We start from the raw sequence: 24,642 nt of genomic DNA on the forward strand, positions 1-24,642 counted from the left end.
CCCAGAAGGTAGCCGTTTGTACGGTCTCTGTCCGTTTGTGTCTGACCCTTAACATCCGCAGGCCAGGCTTCCCAGTCTTTTGCACCAAAGTCAAATATGTGGGGTTATGAAATTTGATTCGTAAATGAACGAAAAGCTTGTCTGAATCATAAATGAATAAAGTAAAAGCACCTCTGACCAGTGTGCCCACGTCACACTGCTGAATATCCTGACAGGATGGAAAAGTAACTTCTTGCCAGTTTACAGTTCACTCAGTCCTTTCAAATCCTCGGTGTCCTCATGAGCGACCGAGGTGTCGATAGTTTTGACATGGGAATTTCAGAGGAGGTCCAGGACTTGACACGGGTCATGGAACCATGACGTACGTAGGGCCTCAGAGGCCCGATGCCAGGTTCCTTCCTGTGGAGCATAGATAGGGCTTCCTCATGAGCTCCTTCCAGGAGGAAGCTGACCACACCCATCACAGCGCCGTTGACCCTTTTTCCAACCGCTGCATGTTGTAGCCCCTGCCAGGACACCACTGTCCCCTACAGTTGCAAGAGGAGTGGAATCTCCTGCCTTCCTAAAATAAAAGATCCAACGACTTTTTCATAACGTTGGACCAACCTTTGCCTACTCTCCTTTTGTTTTTTCTGTGCAGTGCTTTCTGGAAGATTAGAGGTCTCTGTTAACTTTGTGTAGCCCCGTAGCTAAAGCTTTGATTTAGGAAAATCAGCCGCAGGAGCAAATATTGGCTTCAGAATCAGACAGACGCGCCTTCAGATTCCTCTCTGGCAGGGTTAACTGTATGATTTGGCTTAAATTATTTGCCTCTGTGAGCCTCAATTTCCTTATCTGTACCTCACTGGGTTATGGAAGAAACTGAATCTGATATTATATGTAAAGCACTTCCTAGAGTGCGGGCACAGAGCAGGTCACCCATAATGTTATTCTCCTTTCTCTCTTCCTGGGTTGATCTCTTGAGACCACTTTGACCTTAGGCTCTAATAGCCCAGCAGGGGTTGTTTGGCTGTGAGCTACAGCTATATAGTTCACCCAGTACATGAGGAGAATCTGTGTAAAGCTCCCACATGTAATTTTGAATAGTCGTTGAAATGTTTGCCCTCTGGAAAGTGAGGTTTGAAAGTTTGTGTCAGTCACAAGAACTTTGGCAAGATGATAAAATCTAATGGAATTTAAGTGCAAAATAAATTCTCTTTTAAATTAGGGAATCTCTTTTAGTCCCACATTCATGTTAAGACTGTATTATGAAGTGGTAAACAGTATTAGTTTATTTGACAAAGATTTCTTGAGGACCTATGTGCTAAGCACTGTTCTAGGAGGTGGATACACAGAAGTGAACAAAACAACGTCTTGTCCGCTAACTGGTGTAGTTATTACAGACGTAGCAGGCACAGGGCACCATGCTAACACTTGATAAATATTTCTTTTTTTTTTTTCTTTTTTCTTTTTTTTTTTTTTAAGTAAACTCCACTCCCAACTTGGGGCTTGAACTCACAACCCTGAGATCAAGAGTCACATGCTCTACCGACCGAGCCAGCCAGGCACCCGTCTTACTTATTTCTTACTCCATCACCCCAACAAACCAAGAAGTAGAGATTTGTATCCACCTTTTACAGGCAAGGGAACCGAGCCTCTGACTGGTAAACAGTCAGCCACCCATAGAGCCGGGAACCCAGGTCTACCACTTGCTAAAATCCTTCCTCTTTACTGTATCAAGTGGCCTATCCTCAGGAGATCTGTGTCCTCTTACCAAGCCCTTCTACTACAAAGTGTAGTAGTTCACTTAAAGAAGCCTCACCTTTGCTGATCAGATGCTCACCTGTGTTCCCTTTGCTTTGTGTCACAGTGGACTGCATGGACCCCACGTGTTCAGGCCGGGGTGTCTGCGTGAGAGGCGAGTGCCACTGTTCCGTGGGATGGGGAGGCACCAACTGTGAGACGCCCAGAGCCACGTGCTTGGACCAGTGTTCAGGCCACGGAACCTTCTTCCCAGACACCGGCCTTTGCAGCTGTGACCCAAGCTGGACTGGACATGACTGTTCCATTGGTGAGTGTGGGGAGAAGGGCACGGCGTGGCTGGAGGAAAGGGCTTTCCGCTGTAACATGTTCACGGTTCGTGCCCTATTCTCTGTCAGTATTAGTGGTCTGACCCTATTCTCTGTCATGTATTAGTGGGGTGACCCACATCTCTGCGTGCTTTTCTTCTTTCCCTGAACTCCATCCTTCGGCACCCTTACTTTTAGATGGGCAGAGGATTCAGAAACTAATCTTCACATCGTTCAAACCCAGAGTCAAACCCTTGCCCTGTAACCATGTGAATTACAGTAATAGATTGAAATCTCATCTCCCATGTTATGGTGGTCATCCCTAGAGGCAGGGCCATGGGGAACAGCATGCCTGGTGAGATCTGCAGGGATGGGGCTTTAAAGGACTCAGGTCCCAGCTGCCGAACCCTTTAGTTTCACCCGTTCTTCAGAATGAAGTCTGAACTCAGTGTAGTATTTTTTTTTTATTTTATTTTTTTATTTTTTTTTTCAACTTTTATTTATTTTTTTGGGACAGAGAGAGACAGAGCATGAACGGGGGAGGGGCAGAGAGAGAGGGAGACACAGAATCGGAAACAGGCTCCAGGCTCTGAGCCATCAGCCCAGAGCCTGACGCGGGGCTCGAACTCACGGACCGCGAGATCGTGACCTGGCTGAAGTCGCACGCTTAACCGACTGCGCCACCCAGGCGCCCCATGAACTCAGTGTAGTATTTAAGGTTTTCTGTGACCTAGTCCCTACCTGCCATTGTGGCCAGACCCCCTGCTAGCCCGTAAGTTCCATGAAGATAACAAACATGTCTATTCACCCTATATGCCCAGGACTCAGCACAGGCCTGGATCACTACAGCTGCTCAATAAATATTGATGAATGGATAATGAATGCATGATTAAATGTGTTTTTGGTTTTACTGTTTGGTTCATATGTAGAGGGTTTATACATATAACCTCCAAAGGATAATTCTATTGGCACCCTTCTGTCTGTAAGCACTTTATGATTTTTTAGACCCTTGGGGTGCCTGGGTGGCTCAATCAATTAAGCATAGACCTTCTCAAAATAATGATTAAATGGCAATTTGTGAATTACCTAGCACAGCTTTGGTACATGGCAGGTGTGTTCACTTTTAATATCTAATTTAAACAGTGGACACATGGGGCGCCTGGGTGGCTCAGTCAGTGGAGTGTCTGACTCTTGATTTCAGCTCAGGTCATTATCTCATGATTCGTGAGTTCAAGCCCTGCTTCAGGCTCCACGCTATCAGCGGAGGGACTCTCTCTCTCTCTCCCCCTCTCTCTGCCCCTCCCCTGCTCATTCTGTCTCAAAAATAAAGAAACTTTAAAAAATAAACAGTGGACACGTGAAAACCCCGTGAGAAAGGTATCATCGCCCCTGTGTGACTGATTTACAGAATACTTTACTCAATGAATACTTTTGAACACCTACTGTGTACTAGGGACTCTTCTAATCAGAGATATAAAGAGATAAGAAAGTCCCCATCTTTGTCACACTTGCATTGAAGGACGAAGGGAGTGGAGACGACAAAGAAACAAATGAAGAGAAATAAACTGATGGAGAAGCTCAGGCACAGAAAATTTTTAAGTAATCCTACCCAAGGACACACAGCTAAAAAGTGGCAGCATCTCTAGCTATGGTTTTTGTTTTTGTTTTTGTTTTTTTTTTACTTAAATTGCTTTCTCTACCACACCACACTGTTTAAACGACGGGAAGCCCAAATGAGCTTATCATGTTGTGTGTTAGCAGTCCCCTTTGTGATCAGGAAAGATGGTTGAGGACCTTTGGCAAAAATGAGATCCATGCAGCCTTTGTGCCTCTGGAATACTTTGAACTACCTTGCCCCCTTGAATGGAGAATTGATGTTCAGTATGCAGTCTAAACTGGACTTTTTATCCTCATTTGCAAAGCTCGTGTTAAGACGTGATTGCAAACGCAGATGCGCAGGGTCTTAGGAATAATTCTTTTTATATAGCTCTGTTTATAGCGATATAATAAATGGTCCTCTCAAAGCTACACTGGGTTGTATTGTTTGTTATGTGGCCACAAAGCTAATTTATGATAGGTATATAAGTGTCCATGCATTGTTAATCCCTGATGAAACGCCACAGCCTTTCACAGAGGTAGGTGTAACTTTGAGTGAGATCACTAAGTATTCTTCAGTTGGTCCCATAAAAGGAGACAGCAGACCCACTGGAAGGGACTTTAAATAGAATCGTGAGAGTTTGTCTTCCTCCACCGTGTGTATCGCTCCCCATAACTGGTGTCAGTTGTGTATGGCCTCTTGCGCACGGTCAGAGGAGTGATGAGAAGCGTCCCTGATCCCAGCAAACCTTGGTTCAAACGCTGACCCCCCTACATACTAGTTCTAGCTTCGGGCAAGTTCCTTCACCTCCCTACGCTGTAAAATGGAGGTGGTTAACAGGACCTACCTTCTGGGGTTACTATTTGGAAAATTATTATGTGGTGAATTGTTTAAGATGTTATTAAAAACTCACTTATCATGCTACTCAGCTCGTAATATGGGCTCAGTAAATGTTAGCTGCTATTACAATTATGATTAAAACAGCCATTGATGAGAGCCCTCAATATTAATGAAGACATTTGATAGAAGCAAGAAGAAATATGCCCTTTCAGAAATGTGGATTATAGTTTGTAAATCTCTAACCTGCAACTGACTGAAACAGTGTCACGACTGCCACCAGGCCAGGAATTTCAAAGATGGCTTCAAAAGTACCGTCTCCCCTGGCGATAGCAAATAACAATTTGTGTTTGCCGAGTACTTCACAGCATACAGAGATATTTCTCTCTCTCTGTCTCTGTCTGTCTCTCATACACACACACACACACACACACACACACACACACACACACAGGACAACAGCCCCGTAGGCAGGGTGGCCAGCTATGACATCATCCCCATTCTTACCTTGAGGCTCAGGGGGTTGCAGACTTGCCTAAGGCACGCTGGTGCCCTATGAGGCTGGCAGCCCAAGTTCAGCCTGGGAGCCCAGGCCCAGCCCGCTTCCTGGTATTCTGTGCTGCCTCTCCACAGGCCACTGTTCCTCCTCAGCGGTCACCTCCCCTCCAGAAACCAGTCTGAAGTCTAGTGGAAGCACTTTGAAGGTGGTTTTCTCTCTTGCAACCCTGCTTTGTATAGGCAGTACCTGCCTGAGCTCAGTCCTGGCTCTGCCATGTGCTAACTGGATGACCTTGGCAAGGTACTGGCTTTTCTTGACTTCAGCTTCCTTATCTGAAAATGGGATAATAACAGTGTCTACCTCGAAGGTTATGTGACCATTAAATTATACAATGTGTGCACGCACGTAGAAGAGTGCCTAGATAGAGTGAGCACTTGGTATCTTTCTCCTACCTCCCTTCCAAGGGCACTTGCACTGAGTGGAAGCTGTTTGGAAGCTGTTGAGCGTTGGCCGTGAAGCAAAGCAAGGGATGCCTTATTGACTGGGTGGTGCTGGAGCTGAGGGACTGCCTCTGCGCTAGGGGAATTAGCTACATGGTGGTGGGACAGGCACTGGACTTTCAGAAAATCTGCTCCCCGCTAGTACGATGGCTGCAGCAAGTTGCAGTTAGTTTCCTTCAAGGTGTTGCAGGACTCTTTACCACAGTATGTGGGATTCATTGTCTTGCTGCCTCAAAGAACGAAGAGGTGGACACGAAATGAGCATCGCATCGGCAAAATTTTATTAGAGTATAAGATCAGGAAGAAAGAATAGTAGGAAAGCTCTCTTTACAGAGGGGGGACGTTAGGACGTGAATGCCTGTGACAGTAGGCAAGGGTCCTTGTCATAAGGTTTTGGTCAGCCTTCCCCTACCCCTGTTCCCTCTCAGGTCCCACCCTTATTGGCCTAATAGCTCTAGGTGCTGGGTGGTCCATTCCTGATTGGCTCAGTTCCACTGTATGAGTGGTGGCCTAAGGCCATGCTTGGGTCTTTTGTCAAATTCCTGAGGGAAGCCTGAGGGGGAATGGGTGAGATCTGTTACATTCTTAAGAGGAACCTTATGCTTGAGGAAGTTTGCTGTGGTCAGACACTCCCAGCATTATTCCAAAATAGATGTTTTTCCCCACCCAGGAACCTCAGGTCCTAATGTTCCCCTCTGGGCCTACTGAATTCTCTCTTCTTCTATCATAAAGGTAAAATCACCTACAGGATTGTTGTAAGGATTGTTGTAAGGATTCAGTGACAAAGTGTAGGTATGGTGGTCGGCACGGTGTCTGGCCCAAGTCAGACACCTGTCGAGAGGCAGCTCTCCTCGTATGGTGTTATTTGCCCCTGGTATGGCCAAGCTGGCACAGATACTGCCCAGAGCCTTCCCATCGGGAGCCGCAGGCCTGCAGCCCGTCCTCAGTGCTCCTCATAGCGTCGGCACGAACTATGGGTTGTGAAGTTGGCAGAAATCACCAAATGGCCCTCAGAGGAAGGAAGAGATGTCTCACTGGCCCAGAGAACGAGACTTAATGAAAGCATCTGAAATCGACACGCCCCGCACTCCACGACCAGCCTGTGATGAAATGTGAGCCGACAAAGTTCCCCAGCACTTTGGTTACTGTTTGTGGAAACAGTGAAGTCCGATTTTACACAAGTATTTACTCAGGCCCCTGAGTTCCCAGTAGCTTGGCTTCCAATCTCATCTCAGAAATTCCTCCCCAAATCTTGCCTCATTCAAGTGATCTTCCTTCCTGACAAACAGTGTAAGATAATTGTTGGGACGAATGCCTGTGGCCCACCCTCAGCACACCTGTGTCTTCAACTCCGGGCGCAGCAGGACTTGGCTTCTCTGGTCTCTGGGGGATGGTGGTAGTGGTGATGGTGATGGTGATTGCCAGTGCTGTGGTTTAACAGAGGGTTAAAGAGCTGGGAAGCTGAAATGACTTGTCCAGAGTGAATCAGTTTAGCAGTGGCAGAGTGTGAATTAAAGCTAAGTCCTCAGCTCTGGCCTCAAGACCCCTTTCCATCCAAAGGTGTTTCCTTATCAGTGATCTTATCTTTTTTCCTGATAAGCCACAGGATGGAGCATCACTTAAAGAGCCACCCATTTCTTAGGGCTTACCATGTACCAAACCAACTGAACTAAGTGTATTACAACCATTATCTTAATTAAGGTTCTACAAACCCCTGTGGAAGAAAGTATTACTAGTTCCATTTTCCAGATAAGGAAACTGAAGCTCAGAAAAGTTCAGTTCCTTGCCAGTTTCCCCCCACTGGTGAGTGGCAGAGTCCAGATTCACACCGGATATGGCTCTAGGGCCTCTGCCAAGCTCTGTGGCATACTGAGCAATGTATTATCATCGAGCCTTTCTCTTGCCGAGCGTGATCTCCATGAGGTCAGGGTTTGCCAGTATCCCTAGTGCAGGGCCTGTCTTGGGTTAGGTTCTCGATGATTACTCGATGACTTACCCAGTGGCACATCAAAGAAAAAGCTATTGGCTCTGCCCAGGAAGATCCCAGCACACTACTGGTCTAATCTGTTCTCTCAGGACCCTCCTCCCCACCCCAGTGTGCCCCCACACCGCCATACACACACACACACGCATGCACTAAGGGCTAAAACCAAATCCCTGGGCTCCTTCTTTGTCTCTTTCCAGACCTAGCTCATGTTAGTTTCATGTGCCGTGCCGGCTGGCCGGAACCCCTCCTGGACAGGAGCTGGCATCATTTCACCTCCTTCAGGCCATCTTCCCTGGGGAGCAGCCACGCTGGGCTGGATGCCTCATCCGCTTTTGCATAAAATGGGCCCACTCAGCAGCCTTGCTGAGCAGAATGACTCTCCCACCTCCCCCATATGCTTTAGCTGGCTTTTCATCCTCTTGGCTTTGAGCTGCCTTAGAAAAGGGAAGGAATTTAACCTCTCTGAAATCGTCCTTACAATTGGAAGAGTCTACCTTTCTTTCAGAGCCTCAGGACTTCTAAAGAGGATTTCAAGCTCTGTGACATTTTCCAGGATACCATTTCAAATGTGGTCACTTAGACTCATCGTTTGCCCCTCTGTTGGCTCTCCCTCGGGTCTTCCTTCCCCTCCACCCCAGCCCAGTAGCCTCCGTCCTCAGCTTCATAAATTCATTCATCATTTCCACTGCTCTGTGAGCCCTCTCCAATCTTATCTTCCATAAATGACTTTTATTTGAGAGGGTCCTCTCACTGCATTTTATCCCTTTGAGTTGCTGGCTCATAGAAGCGATACATGGCAGATTCTGCCTGTGAAATGCCCATGCTGGTGGTTTATGATTCTTGTCATTTCACTGCAATTGAGTTTCATGGAAGAACAGGTAGAGATCTTTTAGAGATTCTGTGGTACAGGTTTGGAGGTAGCATATGCGGTCAGAAAGAATTGCATGGGATTTAGAGTGGGAGCAAGCTAGAGCTTTAAGACTGAGCTTATCCAAAGAATATAGCTAACGGTACCTGCTTTGCAGGGTTGTTTTTTAAATTAGCTTTAATGCATATGTATAATATGCCTAGCATGGTGCTGGCACTCAGTAAGCACTCAATAAATAGTGTGTTTTTAAAATGCATGATTAAATCTAAATTATCCAAATAGTCCCTTAGACTCTTGCAAATTTAAGTCTGAGGACAGTTTATATAGTGAAGGTTTAGATCCAGACCTGGATTTGAGTCTATGTAGCCTTGAACAACTTTGCTTTCTCTCAGAGGCTCAGTTTCCTTGTGGTTTCTGACTCTTTACCACCAGCTCCCATCACTGGTCATTGAGTCTAGATGAAGTTATCAATGTGCTGACATATTTATCCCCAAACAACAGCACAAGGGCCAAACAGCATTAGCATCAGCTTCCATAATGAGCTTTCTGAGCTCAATTCCAGAGTGGAATACAGCCTCACAGAGAGAGCATCCCAGAACAGCTCCAGCTCTGCACCTGCCCGACAGGCACAGATATCCACCTCATTCACTTATGACCCTTTTAGGCCTCCCTGTGTGCTGGGCGCTGTTCTGGGTACCCAGGATCAGGGAACCTCACCCACTCGGGAAGTGACACCTAGTTAAGTGGTGTGATAAGAGCTCTGACTGAGGTATGTGCATGGGGTTTGGGAGCACAAGGGCAGGAGCAGTGAGCTCAGCCAGAAGATGGTGGGGCCAGAAGCTGAGACAGTCTTTCCCAGGGAGGAGACTTGTGAGCCAGAACATGAAAGGGGCAGGGGAAGTGCAGGCAGATGGAACAGCATGTGCGAAGTACACAGATATGCAGGAGTGGCCTCTGGAAAATCTTTTCTCTGACCGGAGACTCAGAGCTCTGGGGCGGTGGAGCAGGGGGGTGGGGGGGGGGCGGTTAGTTGGGCCAGAAAGGTAGGCAGGGTCCAAACCTGGGGTCTACTGAATGCCTTGCTGCAAATCTCGGATTAAAAAAATTTCCAATGCACAGTGAAGGTTTCTCTCTCAGACTCCATGTCAGGGCCCACTCTTTAGCTCTCTCAGCCCATCCTGGCCTAGGTTCCTTCGCTTAGGGCGGACCTTTTAGAATTCAAACTCAGATCCTCTGAGCTGCCAGTTGCCTATACTCTCTTCCCCTACCAAAAAGACAAGCTAACCACGAAGCATAGTTAACAACAAATATGACTGGAAAGATAGGGAACAGAGACGCTCTGTTATCAAATTAAGTCACAGTTGACAGCAAAATAAGCCCAGTGTTTAAAAAATAATAATAATAAGTCGAAAGTAGTAACAGGGTTAAAAAAATTAAAGCTCTAAATATAGCATTTGCATTAGTGCTAAATTTTGAAAATGGTAATTCAATTTTATTTACGAGGCAAATATAATTACATTTAAATTTGAGGGAACAGAATTTGATTCTTATTAATGACAGAAAGACTGAGTGAGATGCTTTAATGCCAGAGAAATTGTCTTCTGTTCATGGATGGGAGAGAAAATTACATTCAGCGCAGAGCATTCTCCCCGCTACAGGTCTCGTGTGTATAGCCGGAATTGTTCTCTCTCTGAGAAGCATTAGCTTCTCAGCCCAGAAAGCACAGCACCGACATCCAATTAAACATCAAAAGGAAATGATCAGGCCGGGCTATTTCTGTATAGGTATGTTACAGGAAGAGGAACCCGAGGTTAGAATTTCAGCCGAGGAATAATATCCATTGAGACTTGACATTTCCTGTACCCCTTCCCAACAGCAAGTGGTAGCCTGAAATCAAAGTTCAGAATAATAAATATCTGAGAGATTGACACTGAGGCAGAGAAGGAAGAGAAGGCGTTGGAAGGAAGCAGAGAAGAGCCCACCAGTTGTCTGGGAAGTAGCATGCAGTTTCAGACACAATGAGATGGTCAGTTCCTAACATTTAATCAAAGACTGGGAAATTGGGCCCAGACAGGCGTAGTACTAAATAGTGCCAGAGCTAAAGGTTGATAAACCAGGAGCTGGCAGCTTTGTAATTTAGTAGAATTTCCCCTGACAGCCCCAGAACATTTTCTATCAGAATTGGAGCTCTTCAGTATGTAAATATAAGCCCTCCTGAAACTGGGCTTCAGAATCAGGTTTCTGTTTGGACGCCCAAGCCGATGGCTTGTACACAATCTCCGGTTGTCTTCCTGAATCAAACCGCTGGTATATAACTTGTAATTTTAAAATAATAACTGCTCTCTGAATGGAGATTTTATTTACGTTTTACAGAGCTTCTTCATGTGTATGCCTCATGATTTATTCAGACAACAAATAAGAATCTTGTGACACTGAAGATGGTATTGTTCCCAGGGAATCAGGGTTCAGAGAGCCTGGGGGACTTGCCCAGAGACACTCTGGGAAAATAAGGATTCAAATCCAGCCGTCTCGAACTTCAGAGCCCATATTTATCCTCTACATAACTGTGCCATTGGCCGTTTCCAAGGTTTATGCTGATCCCATTGATGACTCAGGTATGAGGTTCACAAGGTATCAGTTCATTGGATACCAGTGCCAAGAACCATGTAAACTGGCAATACTACAAGGGTTCGAGGAAAAGAGTGATTGCTTTCAGCCGGGGTGATCAGGGGGCTTCTTGGAGGATAGCAGGATTTAAGGTGGGTGATGGAGGTGGGTTTGAGTTGGCAGAGATAGAAGGAAGAGACAAGCACCTTGCAGCATCCCATTGTAGAAGTCAGAGATTTGCAACATGCACAAAGATGTGACAGCACATGGCATTTCCAGGGAAAACCTGTAGTTTGGAGTGGCTTTGCTTAGGATATTGGTGGCGGTAGTGAGAGGGAGAAGAGGTGAGCGAAGTTAGCAGGCATCCAGTCGTGAATGGCCTCGGAAGAGTTTAGGTTTTATCTGTCGGTGGGAGCCACTGAAAAGTTTTAAGCAGAGGTGTGACATGTGAGGTTTGATTTTGGAAAGCATACTCTAACACTGGCATGCAGTTGGAGGAGCCAGGAGGACATCTAGGTGGATATGTCCAGGAGCCAGTTAGGTGGGCACGTGATCGGGTGGAGAGATGGGCCTTTCATAAAGGATAGCAGGGCCGGGGGTCTCTGGGAAGAGGACCGAACATCACTGTCTCTTCAGTTCATCCAGTTGGGCCCTTTTGTGGGGTGTAGGTAGTGTTCCAGCCCTGGCCAAAACCCCACATCCTGGGCATGTTCTGTGGCTTCTGTGCTCACCAGCCCTTTCCTGCCTTGTTATCCTTCTGCAAAGTCAGACCCTATTTGGAACCCTCCCTCAAGCTCAGTTTGAACTCCTCCAATCAGGACACCTGATACCCTCCAATTAAGATGAATGGCAGTGGCTTACTACTTCCTGTGATAGGTGCTTCATGAAGCTTGAAATTCTGGTTCTGGGGGAATAGGTGTGGAGCGTGCTATGCACCAACATCCTGGAATCTACTTTCCTGCTTGGTTTGAAAGCTTCCCGAGCTCCTCCAGTGAGGTGAAAGGCCATGTGGTTTCCAAGGCTCATTAGCTTTCCTCCAACTAGATCTGTGGGATGGAGCGGTGGCTGGGAGCAGCGCTGACCCTCTGGTGATAGAGATGGAAGTTGAAAAGCACGGGAGAGTGGCTTGGGTTTGACCTCAATGTCAAGGGGACACTAATTACTGTAAGGAAGTCAAAGGCTCCTTTCCTGTACCTTCCTCCCCTTCTGGCTGCTTCTTGAAACCTGCACTGAGACTAAAAAGCCATCTTCCCAATTTAGTGAGAAAAGGAGGAAGGGGGGGGGGTGCTACATCGAAACCCTTTTGTTCAAAATACAGAGATATCTGTCTACGGGAAAGAAAGGTACCTTGTAATTACCCTACTGTGTGCTGGGCATGGTGGTAGCCTCGTGCTCCTTTACACATATGGGTAGACTTCAGTTCCTTGAGCCTAGAGATAATTTAATATAATTTCTGAATCCCCAGCCTCTAGGAGTATCTGGCACATAGTAGGTGCCCAGTATGTTTTTAAATCAAGTTCAGGATTCTGGCAGCTAGGTATCATTATTGTCATTTTCTAAATGACAAAGAGAAGGCTCAGAGGGGTGCTACATTTGTTTCCCATAGCTGGGAAGTAGCAGAGGAGGCCCTTATACTAGCTTCTGTGAATCCCAGCCTCTGTTCTGTGCAAAATGGTAGAACCTTGACGCAGTCAGAAGATACATTTCCTGTGTAAGACTCACTGGGGAATGTAGAGATCAATCTGGTGACAGGAGGGCTCTGGAGGCAAGACAGACTAATTACCCTGATAAAGAAAGGTTCGTGTCAAGTGCTTTGGGAAGGCAGGAGGTGAAACTCTTGCCAGATGGAACACTAGAAGGAGGCTTCAAAGAGGAGGAGCCAGAACTCAAAGCCAATGTAGAGTTGAACGTTTGAAGATTGAGGTAAAAGGGGAACCCAGACCACGGAAACAGCTGGTACAGAGGCACAGAGGAGGGGCCACAGTGTGTTGTAAGGCCCCGCTTCAGCCATTTGTCTAGCTGGCCCCTTATGTGACTATTTCCTAAGTCAGCCATTAAGTTCTTGCTCAAACACTGACACGCATGTCCCTGTGGGACGACAGACAAGGCACTCCTCTCTTCTGGCCCTTCATTTTCCTGTCTACAGAATGGCTAGAGCATCTCTGAAGTGTCTTCTTATGCTCTCATCACAAAAACTGGTCCTCTAAGTTTTTCTCCTTGTTTTCTCTCTTACCCCTAAACCCACCTGAGGGAAATGCCCTGGTCAGAAGCAGGCCACTTCCTGCCCAGCTCCAACACCCTCCTTCTCCATCATTTTCCCCTAGTCCCATGGTCCTTCACCTCCAGCTGTTCTCCTTCATCACTCACAGCTCCCTTGTCTCTACCTGGGTCCATATCCACCTTGCAAAACCCAGGCCCATCCCAGCCACTCACCATCCCTCAGCTTACAGCCTGCTTCTGAGCACTGGAAGCCAAACCACCTCATGCTCATGATCTTTAGCCTCTCCTGGGCCCTTCCAGCTGCATCCTTCTTATACTTTGGGAGTTATTGCTCTTGTTCCCCGCAAGGGCTCTTTAAATGTCCACCTCTATCCGTCAGCAGAGATTCCGACCTCACTGAGAACATTGAAGCCATTGGTAAAGTGCTTTACCATTATCCTGGCCTGTCCCTTAAACAGGTCCTGGCCTACATATCCCTCCCCAGAAGATGAGGTGCCCACAAAGAGCTGTCCCTCAGATTATGCTCCAAATCTAGTCCTCTCTAGCTGCTCAGAGGTGCCTCGGTTGTTCACATCATCCCCTTGCTCTCCCCAGAATCATTAAACTCTCCCTTCTCCTGGATCTTTCTAGCACATAAACATGATATAGTTGCCATACAGTGTTTACTCTATAAAAGATGTGTATGATACTAGGCACATTGTAAGGTGTCCATTTAAGCCTCACAGATGAACCTGAGATATTAGTGTATAAACCCTATTTTGCAGAAGAGAAAGCTGAGGCACAAAAAGGTGAAGTAACTTGTCCAAGTCACACAATTGGATGGCTGGATGCATGGATGATAGCTGGATGGATGGATGGATGGATGGATGAATGATGGATAGATGGATGATGGATGGGCGGACGTATAGATGGATAGATGGATGGACAGATGTATGGATGGATAGATGGATGGATGGATGGATGGATGAACAGACAGACAGGCTGATGGCCTAGTGACTGGATAGATGATTAGATGATTGGGTGGATTGTATAGATGGATGGACAGATGGGCATATGGAAGGTGAACAAACAGATAAACAGACAAACAAAAGGAAAAGTACTTAATATGGTAAACACTGGGTCAGGGTGAGGAAGGAGACTCTGACTGATCTCAGAGATCCTGTATTCTAGCTGGGGCAATGATCTAATATGTAACTAACAGTCATTGAAATGTGTCACATTACAACTGAGGTTTCACCTCAACTTGGTCACACAAATCACAGGCCAAAGAGCTGTGTTAATCATAGCCACCTGTCATTCTAGCTAAGTTACCTTTGAGCCAGTCACTTAATCCCTCCAAGCTGTTTCCCCAGCTATGATACAGTAATGAAAATACCATTGCAGGGCCATTGTGAGGATTTAATGAGATATTATTTGTGGGCCACCTGCAAGGCTTCTACATTTTCTCCTTATTTCTGCTTCAATAGTGTGGCTTAGACTTAACGTGTACCAGAATTTCAGAGAAATTCCTGAGCTGTGCACTAATTCCGAAGAGCTAGTGATAAAACAGAAAATCCTAGCAGGAATCATTTAAAATTATTTAACCCTCTATTAAAATTTCTTAAGGGCATTCTAAGAACCTCAAGGCCTAAGCAAAATAGAACAATTTTCCCTATTATCCCTTTTAGTGCTAAATATGGACTTATTAAAGGACTTTTCAGGAGGTCACATGGGGCCAAGACTCTGTTTCACCTGCCTCTGTTCCTTGCTCAGCAGGAAAGCCCACAGATCCTTGGGCGGCGACCCTTGCATTCCTCATTCGTGGCAATTTTGAGCATCTTTCCAAGTCGCAGAAATTTTATGAGAAAAATATATGTAAGTCTGTCCCTTTAGGGGAACGCCACAGCTTCCCGTACCAGCTATTTTAATGAACAGGATTGTAAAATAAGTCCAGACAAATTAAAACATAGCTGTGCTAGTTCCCAGGCTTCATCCAGGCTCGTATAGGGATTAACATTTAATGAGAGGAGCCTGGAGCAGCTTTTTCCCTTATGTATACACTTTGGGGCACAATTAACCAATAGCCAAACCTGCTATCTTTCCCTACTCTTTTCACTTCTTCCTCATGTGCCTACTCACTTCCACGTCATGGAAGGAGAATGGGTATGACATGGGAAGCAGTAGGAAGAAAGGTGTGCATGGGAGTGTAAGGACTGAAGCCCTTTAAGATTACAGAGTTCTCAGTCAGAGATTGCAGCTGAGTTTCTAAGAAAGTTAGGCACAAAGGGGACTGAGCCCCTGTGCAAATATATCTAACTAAATAACTCTTGTACAATATGACCCTGAGACAGAGTCAAGCCCAAGTAATTTAACATCTCTTCTGTGAAGTTTTGTTTTTTTGGGTTTTTTTGGGTTTTTTTTATTCATCTGTTTTTTCAACAAATATTTGTTGAAATCTCATGTTGTGCCATGCCTGGTGCTTGCTGTGGGGGAACCAAGATGAGAAAAAGCTAAAGCCTGCCATTAGGTGAGCTGTTGGTCTGGAGAAAAGACAGGCATGTACAGGGGTGAGGCAAGGCAGAGGTGCAGAAGGGAAGAGCTATAGGCATGGCTTTCCCTCAGAGAAGAGCTAATGTGTTCTTGGGCCTGGCCTGGTTCATCTCCAAGATCCTGTATGCTTCAGTCAAGAACTTTACAGGCTTAGAATCAAAATTGTAAGACAGCTTGGGATTTTCATGTGATTTCAAGAGGAAGCCAAGGCTGTAAATACAAACAGCTTCTTCCTGGGTTTCAATGGTATTGGCCAATGGTGCCATGCAAGGTAACTAGAGAAAGCATACCTAAATTTTGAGGCTGATCACTACAAAAGCTAATATTTTGCTCTTCAAGAAGATGCTCCTCTTCAAGAAGTACAGCTCTGATGACACAAGAGGTCTTCAGTCCTCATCAATGAGTTGTGTTCATAGCATAGCTTACCCAGGGCCTTCCACATGCACCCTTTTCTTCCATTATCACCACTCAACCAGTGGGGGACCATTATTACTCTCCTCATTTGGGGAGTGCAGAAGTATGACCCAGATTAAATAATTCTCTGAGGACTCTACAAGGACCCAAGGAAGCTGGGGAGTCAGAATCGGAGCCCAAGTCTACCCTACGGATTGTGTTCTCCATAGTACTTCAAAGGATTCCTCTCAGGTCCCAGCCCCTCCAGCTATCAGCCAGAAAGCTCTGATGTGTATCAGGTGAAGGTCAACGGGAACTTATCAAATGCTCACTTGTATTGGATATGTCACAGAGTCAGAATTCATATCTGATGCTCTGACGTCAGTCCCGTGCATATGCTACTACACATCATTTTCTTTCTCACAAAAGTACGTGTGAGCACAATTTATTATACCCTGACTACGTGCCAGACGCTATGCTAGAAGTTTTACTTCTGCACATGTGAACTCGTGTAAGTGATATCAGTTATGTCTGTCTGCCATGCTAGAATGTCAACTCCTTGAGGTCAGGAAAGAACCATGCCTGGCACGGTCACCATCAGATCCCATTGCTGTAGGATTGGCACGTAGTGGGCACACGAGAGAGGAGACAAGTGAGAGCAGTTCCTACACCACCCCTGTCCGGTGGTTAGTGTCATCCCTGGCTTACAAGCAAGGAAACTGGGATTGGAGAGGAGCCATGACCCACATTTCACAGAATCCCACTTACATCACATAAAGGATAGATGAGCTGTCAAAGCACATTCTTCAGTGCCATCCTATTTGGTTTCCAGCAACCACTCTGGGAAGTTATATCTGTTTTCATGTCAAAGCAAAAATCAAGAAGGAAAACGAAAGCAGTTCCTTTTATATCAAGGACAAAAAAAAAACAAAAACAGAGAGAGAGAGAGAAACATAAGAAAAATCACAACAGGACCTACAACTTGAGACCAAATGATAAAGTAGCATCTCTGGTTTCTGCTCCCATCAGGAGTCAGTGAGTCTCCCACGCAGGCGGAGAGGCCATCTGCAGAGGGGAACCTGAACACTGACAGGCTGTGTTCCCATCAGTTAGCATCCCATAAACATCAAGGTCACCCTGTTCAGGCCCCTTGCATTAAGACGTGTAAGAGCCCACAACCCAGCTTGTAAAAGGCTGATGGAGAGGGGCCCAACCACCAGGCAACCTCAGCTTCATGCCAGGAGAGCGTGTCTGGTGTAAAATGGTGAGGAAATGTTGCATTTGGATGGGCAGCCCAGCAGTCTCCAGATGACAAAAGTGAGACTGAGTGTCTGGGAAATTCTGCGGAGGGGATCTCATTTCATTTCACATATATCCAGGGGCTGACTTGGATGTAACAAAAGATAAGCAACAGGGCCAGGAAAGGAGACAGACCCACTGGAAGAACCAGGAGGTTCCTGCAGAGGAGAGCCTGCCTCTTTGCTGATCAGTTTCCTTAATCTTAAAATGTCTGTCTTGCATATTGCCCTGAGAATTGTCAAAACAAGGAAGAAGCACCAGGAGAACCGCATGACCTTGTAGAATTCGCTCATACTGTCTGGGTCTCAGTGGCCTCACCTCTAAGAAAGATAGTAGCTGGGTGTTCTGACAGCATTGTTGTCGAGGTTAAATGAGAAATTGCATATGAAGAGTGCTTTGTAAACTCTAAAACCTGATATACGTGTTAGTTATTAAGCCAAAAATGGCTCTCCCACACATTACCTCATTTGATCTAACACCACCCCTGTGAGATGGTGAAATGGGAATTTTTTTATGCCTGTTTCACAGACATAGAAAGCGAGGCTCAATGAATTTCATAACCTGCAACCTGCAGATCACCCAGCCAATAAGTGACAAAACAAGAGTGGACCCCAAATCTATCTGATCCTAAAATTCATGGTTTTTTATTTACTGTGTATAAGCAAGAAGGTGCAGCAGTAACAGCTGTAGATTATTTGGATACCCTTTGGATTCCAACATCAGTTTGTGCTTTGTCTGGATTGTGATCTCCCAGAGGATGGAGATTGTGTCTAGTTTTTCTCTGTATTCCTGACACAGCCACAGTCTTTAGTGCATAGTAGGCATGCATGCAGTACTATCTGAAGAATGAATGATCAGTGTGAATTTATTGATATATACTATATATCAGGCACCCTCCAAAGGGATGCTGTCACCACCCCCATTTTACAGAAGAAGAAAGCGAAATTCAGCAATGGAATAGGTAGCCTGAGGTCACATAACTGGCAGAACATATATTTGGAATCCCATCTGATTCTAAGTCTTATTTATTTATTTATATATGTATATATGTTTACTTATATGTGTATATATATATACATATGTGTGTGTATGTGTGTGTGTATAATGCTTATTTACTTTTTGTGAGGCAGAGAGAGACAGAACGCAAGCAGGGGAGGGGCAGAGAGAGAGAGAGAGGGAGACACAGAATCTGAAGCAGGCTCCAGGCTCCGAGCTGTCAGCACAGAGCCCCACTCGAGGCTGAAACTCACAGACCACACAATCGTGACCTGAGCTGAAGTTGACATGCTTAACTGATTAAGCCACCCATGTGCCCCTTGTATTTAGTTCTTAAACATTGTAGCCATTGCATTGTAGGTTGATATGAAAGGTCTAAGCCTCTGCGATCTAATTTTGATTTAGCTCCTTTTTCAAAAATAGCTAGACTCTTAGTAGCTTCTAAACCAGAATACAGCTTGGAAGATTCCAAGCTGTCGTGGGCAAATGCAGCGTGACACAGTGCCAGTTAATTTAGTTGGAAAAAGAATAAAAGCATTGGGATTTTCATTTGAAGACCGTGGGGCCTCGAGGCCCACACTCCAGGCAGGGTCTCTGTCACAATGCTGGCAGAGAGCATCAGTGGCCACAGCTGCTCAACCAGTTTCCTAAAACCTGTTTCCGAGACTTCACAACCTCTGCCTGTGTAACTGTGAGGCTGCCACTGGCCCCCAGCCGAAGCGGCTTGTGAATCGGGCCGTGTGTGTGTTTCGTGCCGACTCACAGGCCTTTTGCGAAGGGCTGGGCAACCCCTCTCTGGCTGTGAGATGGTCCCCCAACTCTTTGCTTTGGATCAGAAGGGCCACTGAGGTGGTGCTTGGAGTGGGAGTGACAGGGCAGTGTGTGGAGCATGGAGCACAGGTGGCAGAAGCACAGAGCCACCCCCTAGAAAATACGCCGGGGTGCGGGGCACTGGCCTCCCTTTCACCCCACCTCGATCGCAGTCAAGGCCAGAATGAAATGCAGATCCCAGGCCCCCTGCACGTGCCCAAGCCAGATCCATGAGCACTTCACTTGGCGATGGGGGACTCGTCCTCACTTTGTTTTCACACGTAACCAGTTTTTAATTAAATTTGACTTTTCCTCACATCTGTTTGGAAGGCCCGTCCCCGTTGGAGGTGGCAAGCACAAGAGCAGGGACAGGCTGGCAATAGGGGAAAGCAAACAGAGCAGAGCCCTCCAATCCGCCCTATTTTGGTAGGGAAACGGGTCAGGACAGGCTTTTGCCCGGAGAATTGTTCTCATCTGAGGGTCACTGTTCAGGGAGATTCGACTCCCGAGCCTCACAGGAGACGAGGTGGGTAGCCAAGTGTGATCCTTGTTCCCAACAATGACTGGCTCAAAACGTGTTTTGTTTTTCTCCCCTCCCTCCCCTTGTGCTCTCCCCCCTTCCCCTGCACCCCCCACCTCTTCCCCCCATCGGCCCTCCTCCCCCCCCCGCGCCGTCCTCCCCCCCTCCCCCCCCGCCGTCCACCCCCCCCTCCACCCTCCTCCTCCCCCCCTCCACCCTCCTCCTCCCCACAGAGATCTGTGCTGCCGACTGTGGCGGCCACGGAGTCTGCGTGGGGGGCACCTGCCGCTGCGAGGAAGGCTGGATGGGGGCGGCCTGCGACCAGCGGGCCTGCCACCCGCGCTGTGCGGAGCACGGGACGTGCCGCGACGGCAAGTGCGAGTGCAGCCCCGGCTGGAACGGCGAACACTGCACCATCGGTATGGCGGGCCCAGGCCCGGGACCTGCTGCGGGACCTGCTGCGGGTGGCATGCTGCCTCTGTCCGCATGTGGGAGCTGGGCAAAACGTCCTTTCATCTGGCGACATTATGGTTGGCCTTTCCCAGCATCAGTTGGACTTAAGCTCACAGCTGGCCATCTTTAACCTTTTCCCTCCCAGTCTGCATTTCCCAGATGTCTGTTAGCTGGTTCACGTGCCTCGCTATTTACCCTTCCTGGGCCGGACGCGGTAGGGCTCTGTATTAAGAAGCTGGGGGTCAGGAATAAGGCACATGACTACTACCACTTGGCAGCTAGCTGTGGGCTGTCCCAGTGCCTCTTTGAGCCTCAGTTTGCTCACCTATAAAATGGGGATCATACTGCATATAAAGAGCATAGCACAGGCTGGCCCATGGTACAGTGCTCAGTAAGTGTGGCCGTTATTATCAAATTCATGATCTGGTTGGGAGCGCTTGGGCTTAGCTCTGAGGCCCCCACACCCCCTGGCCGCCTAGGCCAGAGCTCTGAGAGAGGCCTGGAATCCTGGGGAAAGCTTCCCACGGGCCCCGGCACCACTTCTGCCTCCCATTGGGCCTGGCTCTGTCCCTCCCTCCCCTGTCCTTGCTTCCATCCAGTCTGCATTGGTCTCCTCTGTCCTCTCCTGGGGCTCCTCCCATGGCTCCTGCTGAAGCAGCACCGTTGGCAGCTCTCGGCACAAGCTCATCACTCCCCCCCCCTTCTTCCTGCCTTTCCTGCTGCTTTTGTTGATTTTAAACACAGCCAGACGTTTTGCTTCGTTTGTTATCCTGGAAAGAGCACTCACCAAAAGCTCTTTATTGAATCAACTGGTTTGTGTGTGTGTTTTAACTTCTTCCCCTTCCATTTTTTTCAAAAGGGGGGTCTGTGATCAGATGGTGAGCACATGGCTTTGGAAGGCAGGATTCCGGGTGTCTCTCTGACTCTGAAAGTCACCTCTTGGGTCTTACAGAACCTGGGAGACAAGCCCCAGATCTTTTGGGGGACAAAGAAATTTTGAGCAAATGGAGCCACTGCTCTCATTTTTCTTGGGCTCCATTCCTTTTGTTTTGTGATCTGAAATTAGTCTGTATTCATCATTCCCCACCCCCACAGCATCACTCTGTTTATAAATGGCTGTGGGATTCCTTGCACTTATTAATAAGAATGGCTTCTAATTTTTGATTATTTACAATGTGCCCAGCATGTGCTAAGGGCTCTAACTGCATTATTTCATACCCCTGCTCCCAGGGTGTGTCACCCTGTGAAGACACACATATTATTTCTTCCTTTTCAGGGACCTGAGGCTTAAGGTCACTTAGCTTTTAAGAAGTAGAACTGGAACTTGAGGCTTGGTTTTCTGAGCCTTGGTGCCCAGGCTCCTCACCAGCTGCTTGCTGTGCAGTCTTCAAGGCAAAGCCCAAATTTGCTACGGAGGCATCTGGCTCACCTCCTTCCCAGAGGCTGTGCCTTCTCCTCATGAGTTGCAAACCTGGTTTGCCTACCCCGTACTCTTAACAGAGCCATCCTGGAGCAGGTCCCTAGCAGTGCAGTCTCTGCTGGTCCCTAGCAGAGGGTGCCACAGTGCACGGTGCTTTGTCCCTAGCAGAGACTGCACACTTCTGGGTGGCTTCCTCATATCAATGTCATCCTACCTTACAATGGTCCTGGATGTCCCTTGATGAGAAGTGGCCCTAGTCACCCACGGGGCCCTCTTCCTTAAACCCCACTTTCCCTACACCCTCACTTTCACCATGACTGGTTGCTCTTTAAGTCTGCCAGCCCAGAAGGGGGCCCGTCCCTCTTAAAACCAAAATCAGAGCCCAGAGAGAACGCATTCTGTTTTCTATCACTTGCTTACAGAGTCCTCAACTCACCATAGCAAGTTCCAACAAGTTTATGGATGTCAGACTTTCATAAGATAAGAGCATCTCATCTTAGTCAAACAATGATGAGGGATTTCAGGAAGTTCTCCCCCAGCTCAATCACAGATGATTCATGACAGGGCTGGTGGGCAGGCTGTGCTGTGTCTAGTGTCTTATAGATGTACATCAGCATGGCCTGAAGAATTTCCCATTTGTTTTGATGCCAGAAAGTCAAACCATCCCACCCCACTGCCACCTGCCCTCTCCTCCCCTGCACACCCAAGTACCCATTGTCACTCTTTAAGAGCCAGCTCCTCTCTGGGATTGCAGATGCTTTTTCTCCTCCAGATAAGAAATGCTTCCAGGTAAATGCGCATGATTCAAGAGGGAGGCCGACAGTCCTAAATACCAGAAAAATGTCACAGGACATTGAAGAAGTAATGGACTAAGTCATAGTGGCTCAGATGAAAGGACGTTGGCTCAGAATTCTGTTACCTTTCATTTTGTGGTGAGCATTTCGTGTGTCTCTGTCTGATCTCCCTGCATGGCAGCTTTGCTCTCTGTGGGTCTCTGTCTGTGGCCAGCTGCATCCCCAGTGAAAACCCAACACCCTAGCGCTGAAGGAACCCTTCAGTAACCTTGTCCAGTGTAAGGGAAGGAGGGTAGGAGATGCAAATGAGGGAAACAGCAGCGGTGCCTTCGTTTTCCTTTTGGAATAGAAATGAGGAAAGACCCCTTTCTGATCATTGATGGTGACAAGAAGCACTTCCTTCTGTTTCCAGGGAACTTCACTCCGTTTCAGGATCATTTAAGAAAAGACAAAAACTGTTGATGTGAAGAGTTAGAAATCCAAAGTGTTAAATGTTCTCTTGTTATCAGATTTCATTACTATACAGTAGGTCACTATAGCACAGCTAGCTCGTGTGCTGGAGCTTAGTGATGTCCCATCCCAGAGAAAAAGCTGGGATCCACAACACTGATTCAGAGACCTCCATACAGTAGAAGCAAGAGCAGAGGGACTGTTTATTTACACACCACTGCCCTCCGTAAACAGGAAAGAATGATTTGATTACCTGCCAGCTGGCATTAAACAGTAAGACAAGTCTGGGCTCCTTATGGTCAAATCCCCGGCAGAAGGATCTCTTCACCCCAGTGACATTTCCTGGGGCAGATTATTATAGTAGGAATTTATCTCTGTGCGGAGGCTTTGGTCCATCTTTTCTTTTATGGAACTACTTAATTTTTCTCAAAAGAGCTTGGTTTTCAGAGCAAAAGGGAAATGGACAATGGCATCCTCTTTAATGACCCATGTTTTTGTCAACAAGCAAGACTATTTCACATTGAATCCTAATTCCTTCTCTTAGGAACTGTCTGTCTCTCTTGGCGAAAGACCCATGGGCAGACCACATGGCCACTGGGGGCTTCATTTTCTCCCTCTGGGGATCACAGAATGGGGGTGCCGGAGAAGGCCTCTGGAGGAATGGCATTACAGCCTCCTCCTCTACTGCCCACAGACCTGCACACCCAGCATCCCAAAACTGAGTTACCCCAATCCTAAATATATCCCCCAAGTAAGAAGAGATTTTTCTTTTTCACTCTCACTCGTCAATAACGCCCCCACTTGCATAGATGAAACCCAGTTTTCCTAATCCAGAAGTTAAGGTAAGATGAATTGATGCGGCCCTATTTCTCAAGTACGTGGTCAACCCAGAGCCATAAAACCTATTTTGTGATGTCTCTTCCAGGAATTTCATGGGTCTCAAGTCCGGGCCTTGACCTCCCAATTCTGTAGAGAAAGCTAAAAATCATAGTTAAATTTGAGAAGGTGTCTAATTTTTTCCTATTTCTTTGAAACCAGTACTAACATTTTTGGTCACTTTTATGATAGTTGTTTTATTCACTTCAGTGCCCCCTTGTCTTTAAAGTCTCAAAACACATGTGGGAAATGCTAGCTTCTGATTACATTTGTAAAATTCCAACCTTGACCCCAAAGCTGTGATTGTTCAAGATGCCAGATACACAGAATTATTTACTAGGCTTCAGGAGAGCTGTCCAATCATATAAATCTGGATTCTTAAACAAATCCTCCTCTGGGAGTAAAGATCAAAATAATACTCGGATGATGCAATTACTCCAGTGAGCAAAGCCAGACTTCACGATGAAGAGAAATTATAAAGAAAGGCCACAAAATCTTCTGGAGTTCTTTGTCCACTGTTGGCTGATAGCTCTCAGGTTTCTTGTTTGTAATCAGACATTCCTTAACTGAGAGCTTATAAGAGACCGACAAAGTGTCAGTGCTTGTGTGACAACCCTGTGCTTGTCCTTGAAAGCACTCTCTCACAACAGCACCCGTGACCTGAGAGGACAGATGCTGGCAAGGACAAGAGAAAATGGACAGGCCTCTACCCCAAGTTATCAGAGCAAGAGCTTGGTTAGTCAATGGTTCTGGGGGATTTTAGCCCACAGGTGGTAGAGGTAGGCAACTGGAAGGAGGTTTAATGGGCTTTGTGCGTCCCTCTTGGGTTGGTGCCACTGGCCACTTACTCATTGACCCTTCATCCAAAGAGAGAAGGGGATTAATGTATCCAAGATCCTAACAAGAACATCTCTTCAGTGGTTTGTCAGACATCTAAAG

The 24,642-nt window shown here is 46.8% G+C and overlaps 1 protein-coding gene across 6 annotated transcripts in view; it reads left to right on the plus strand.

The window, feature by feature from the left end:
- TENM4 (teneurin transmembrane protein 4) overlaps positions 1 to 24,642 on the plus strand; it is a 2,911,279-nt gene that overhangs the window by 2,767,682 nt on the left and 118,955 nt on the right. For all 6 annotated transcript variants that reach the window (XM_045483835.1, XM_045483839.1, XM_045483838.1 and 3 more), the window contains 2 exons: positions 1,850 to 2,050; positions 19,944 to 20,129. In XM_045483835.1, coding sequence (XP_045339791.1) covers positions 1,850 to 2,050; positions 19,944 to 20,129 — 387 coding nt within the window. The remainder of the gene's footprint in view (positions 1 to 1,849; positions 2,051 to 19,943; positions 20,130 to 24,642) is intronic.

Source organism: Leopardus geoffroyi, chromosome D1 (assembly GCF_018350155.1).
Source record: "Leopardus geoffroyi isolate Oge1 chromosome D1, O.geoffroyi_Oge1_pat1.0, whole genome shotgun sequence".
NCBI lineage: Eukaryota > Metazoa > Chordata > Mammalia > Carnivora > Felidae > Leopardus > Leopardus geoffroyi.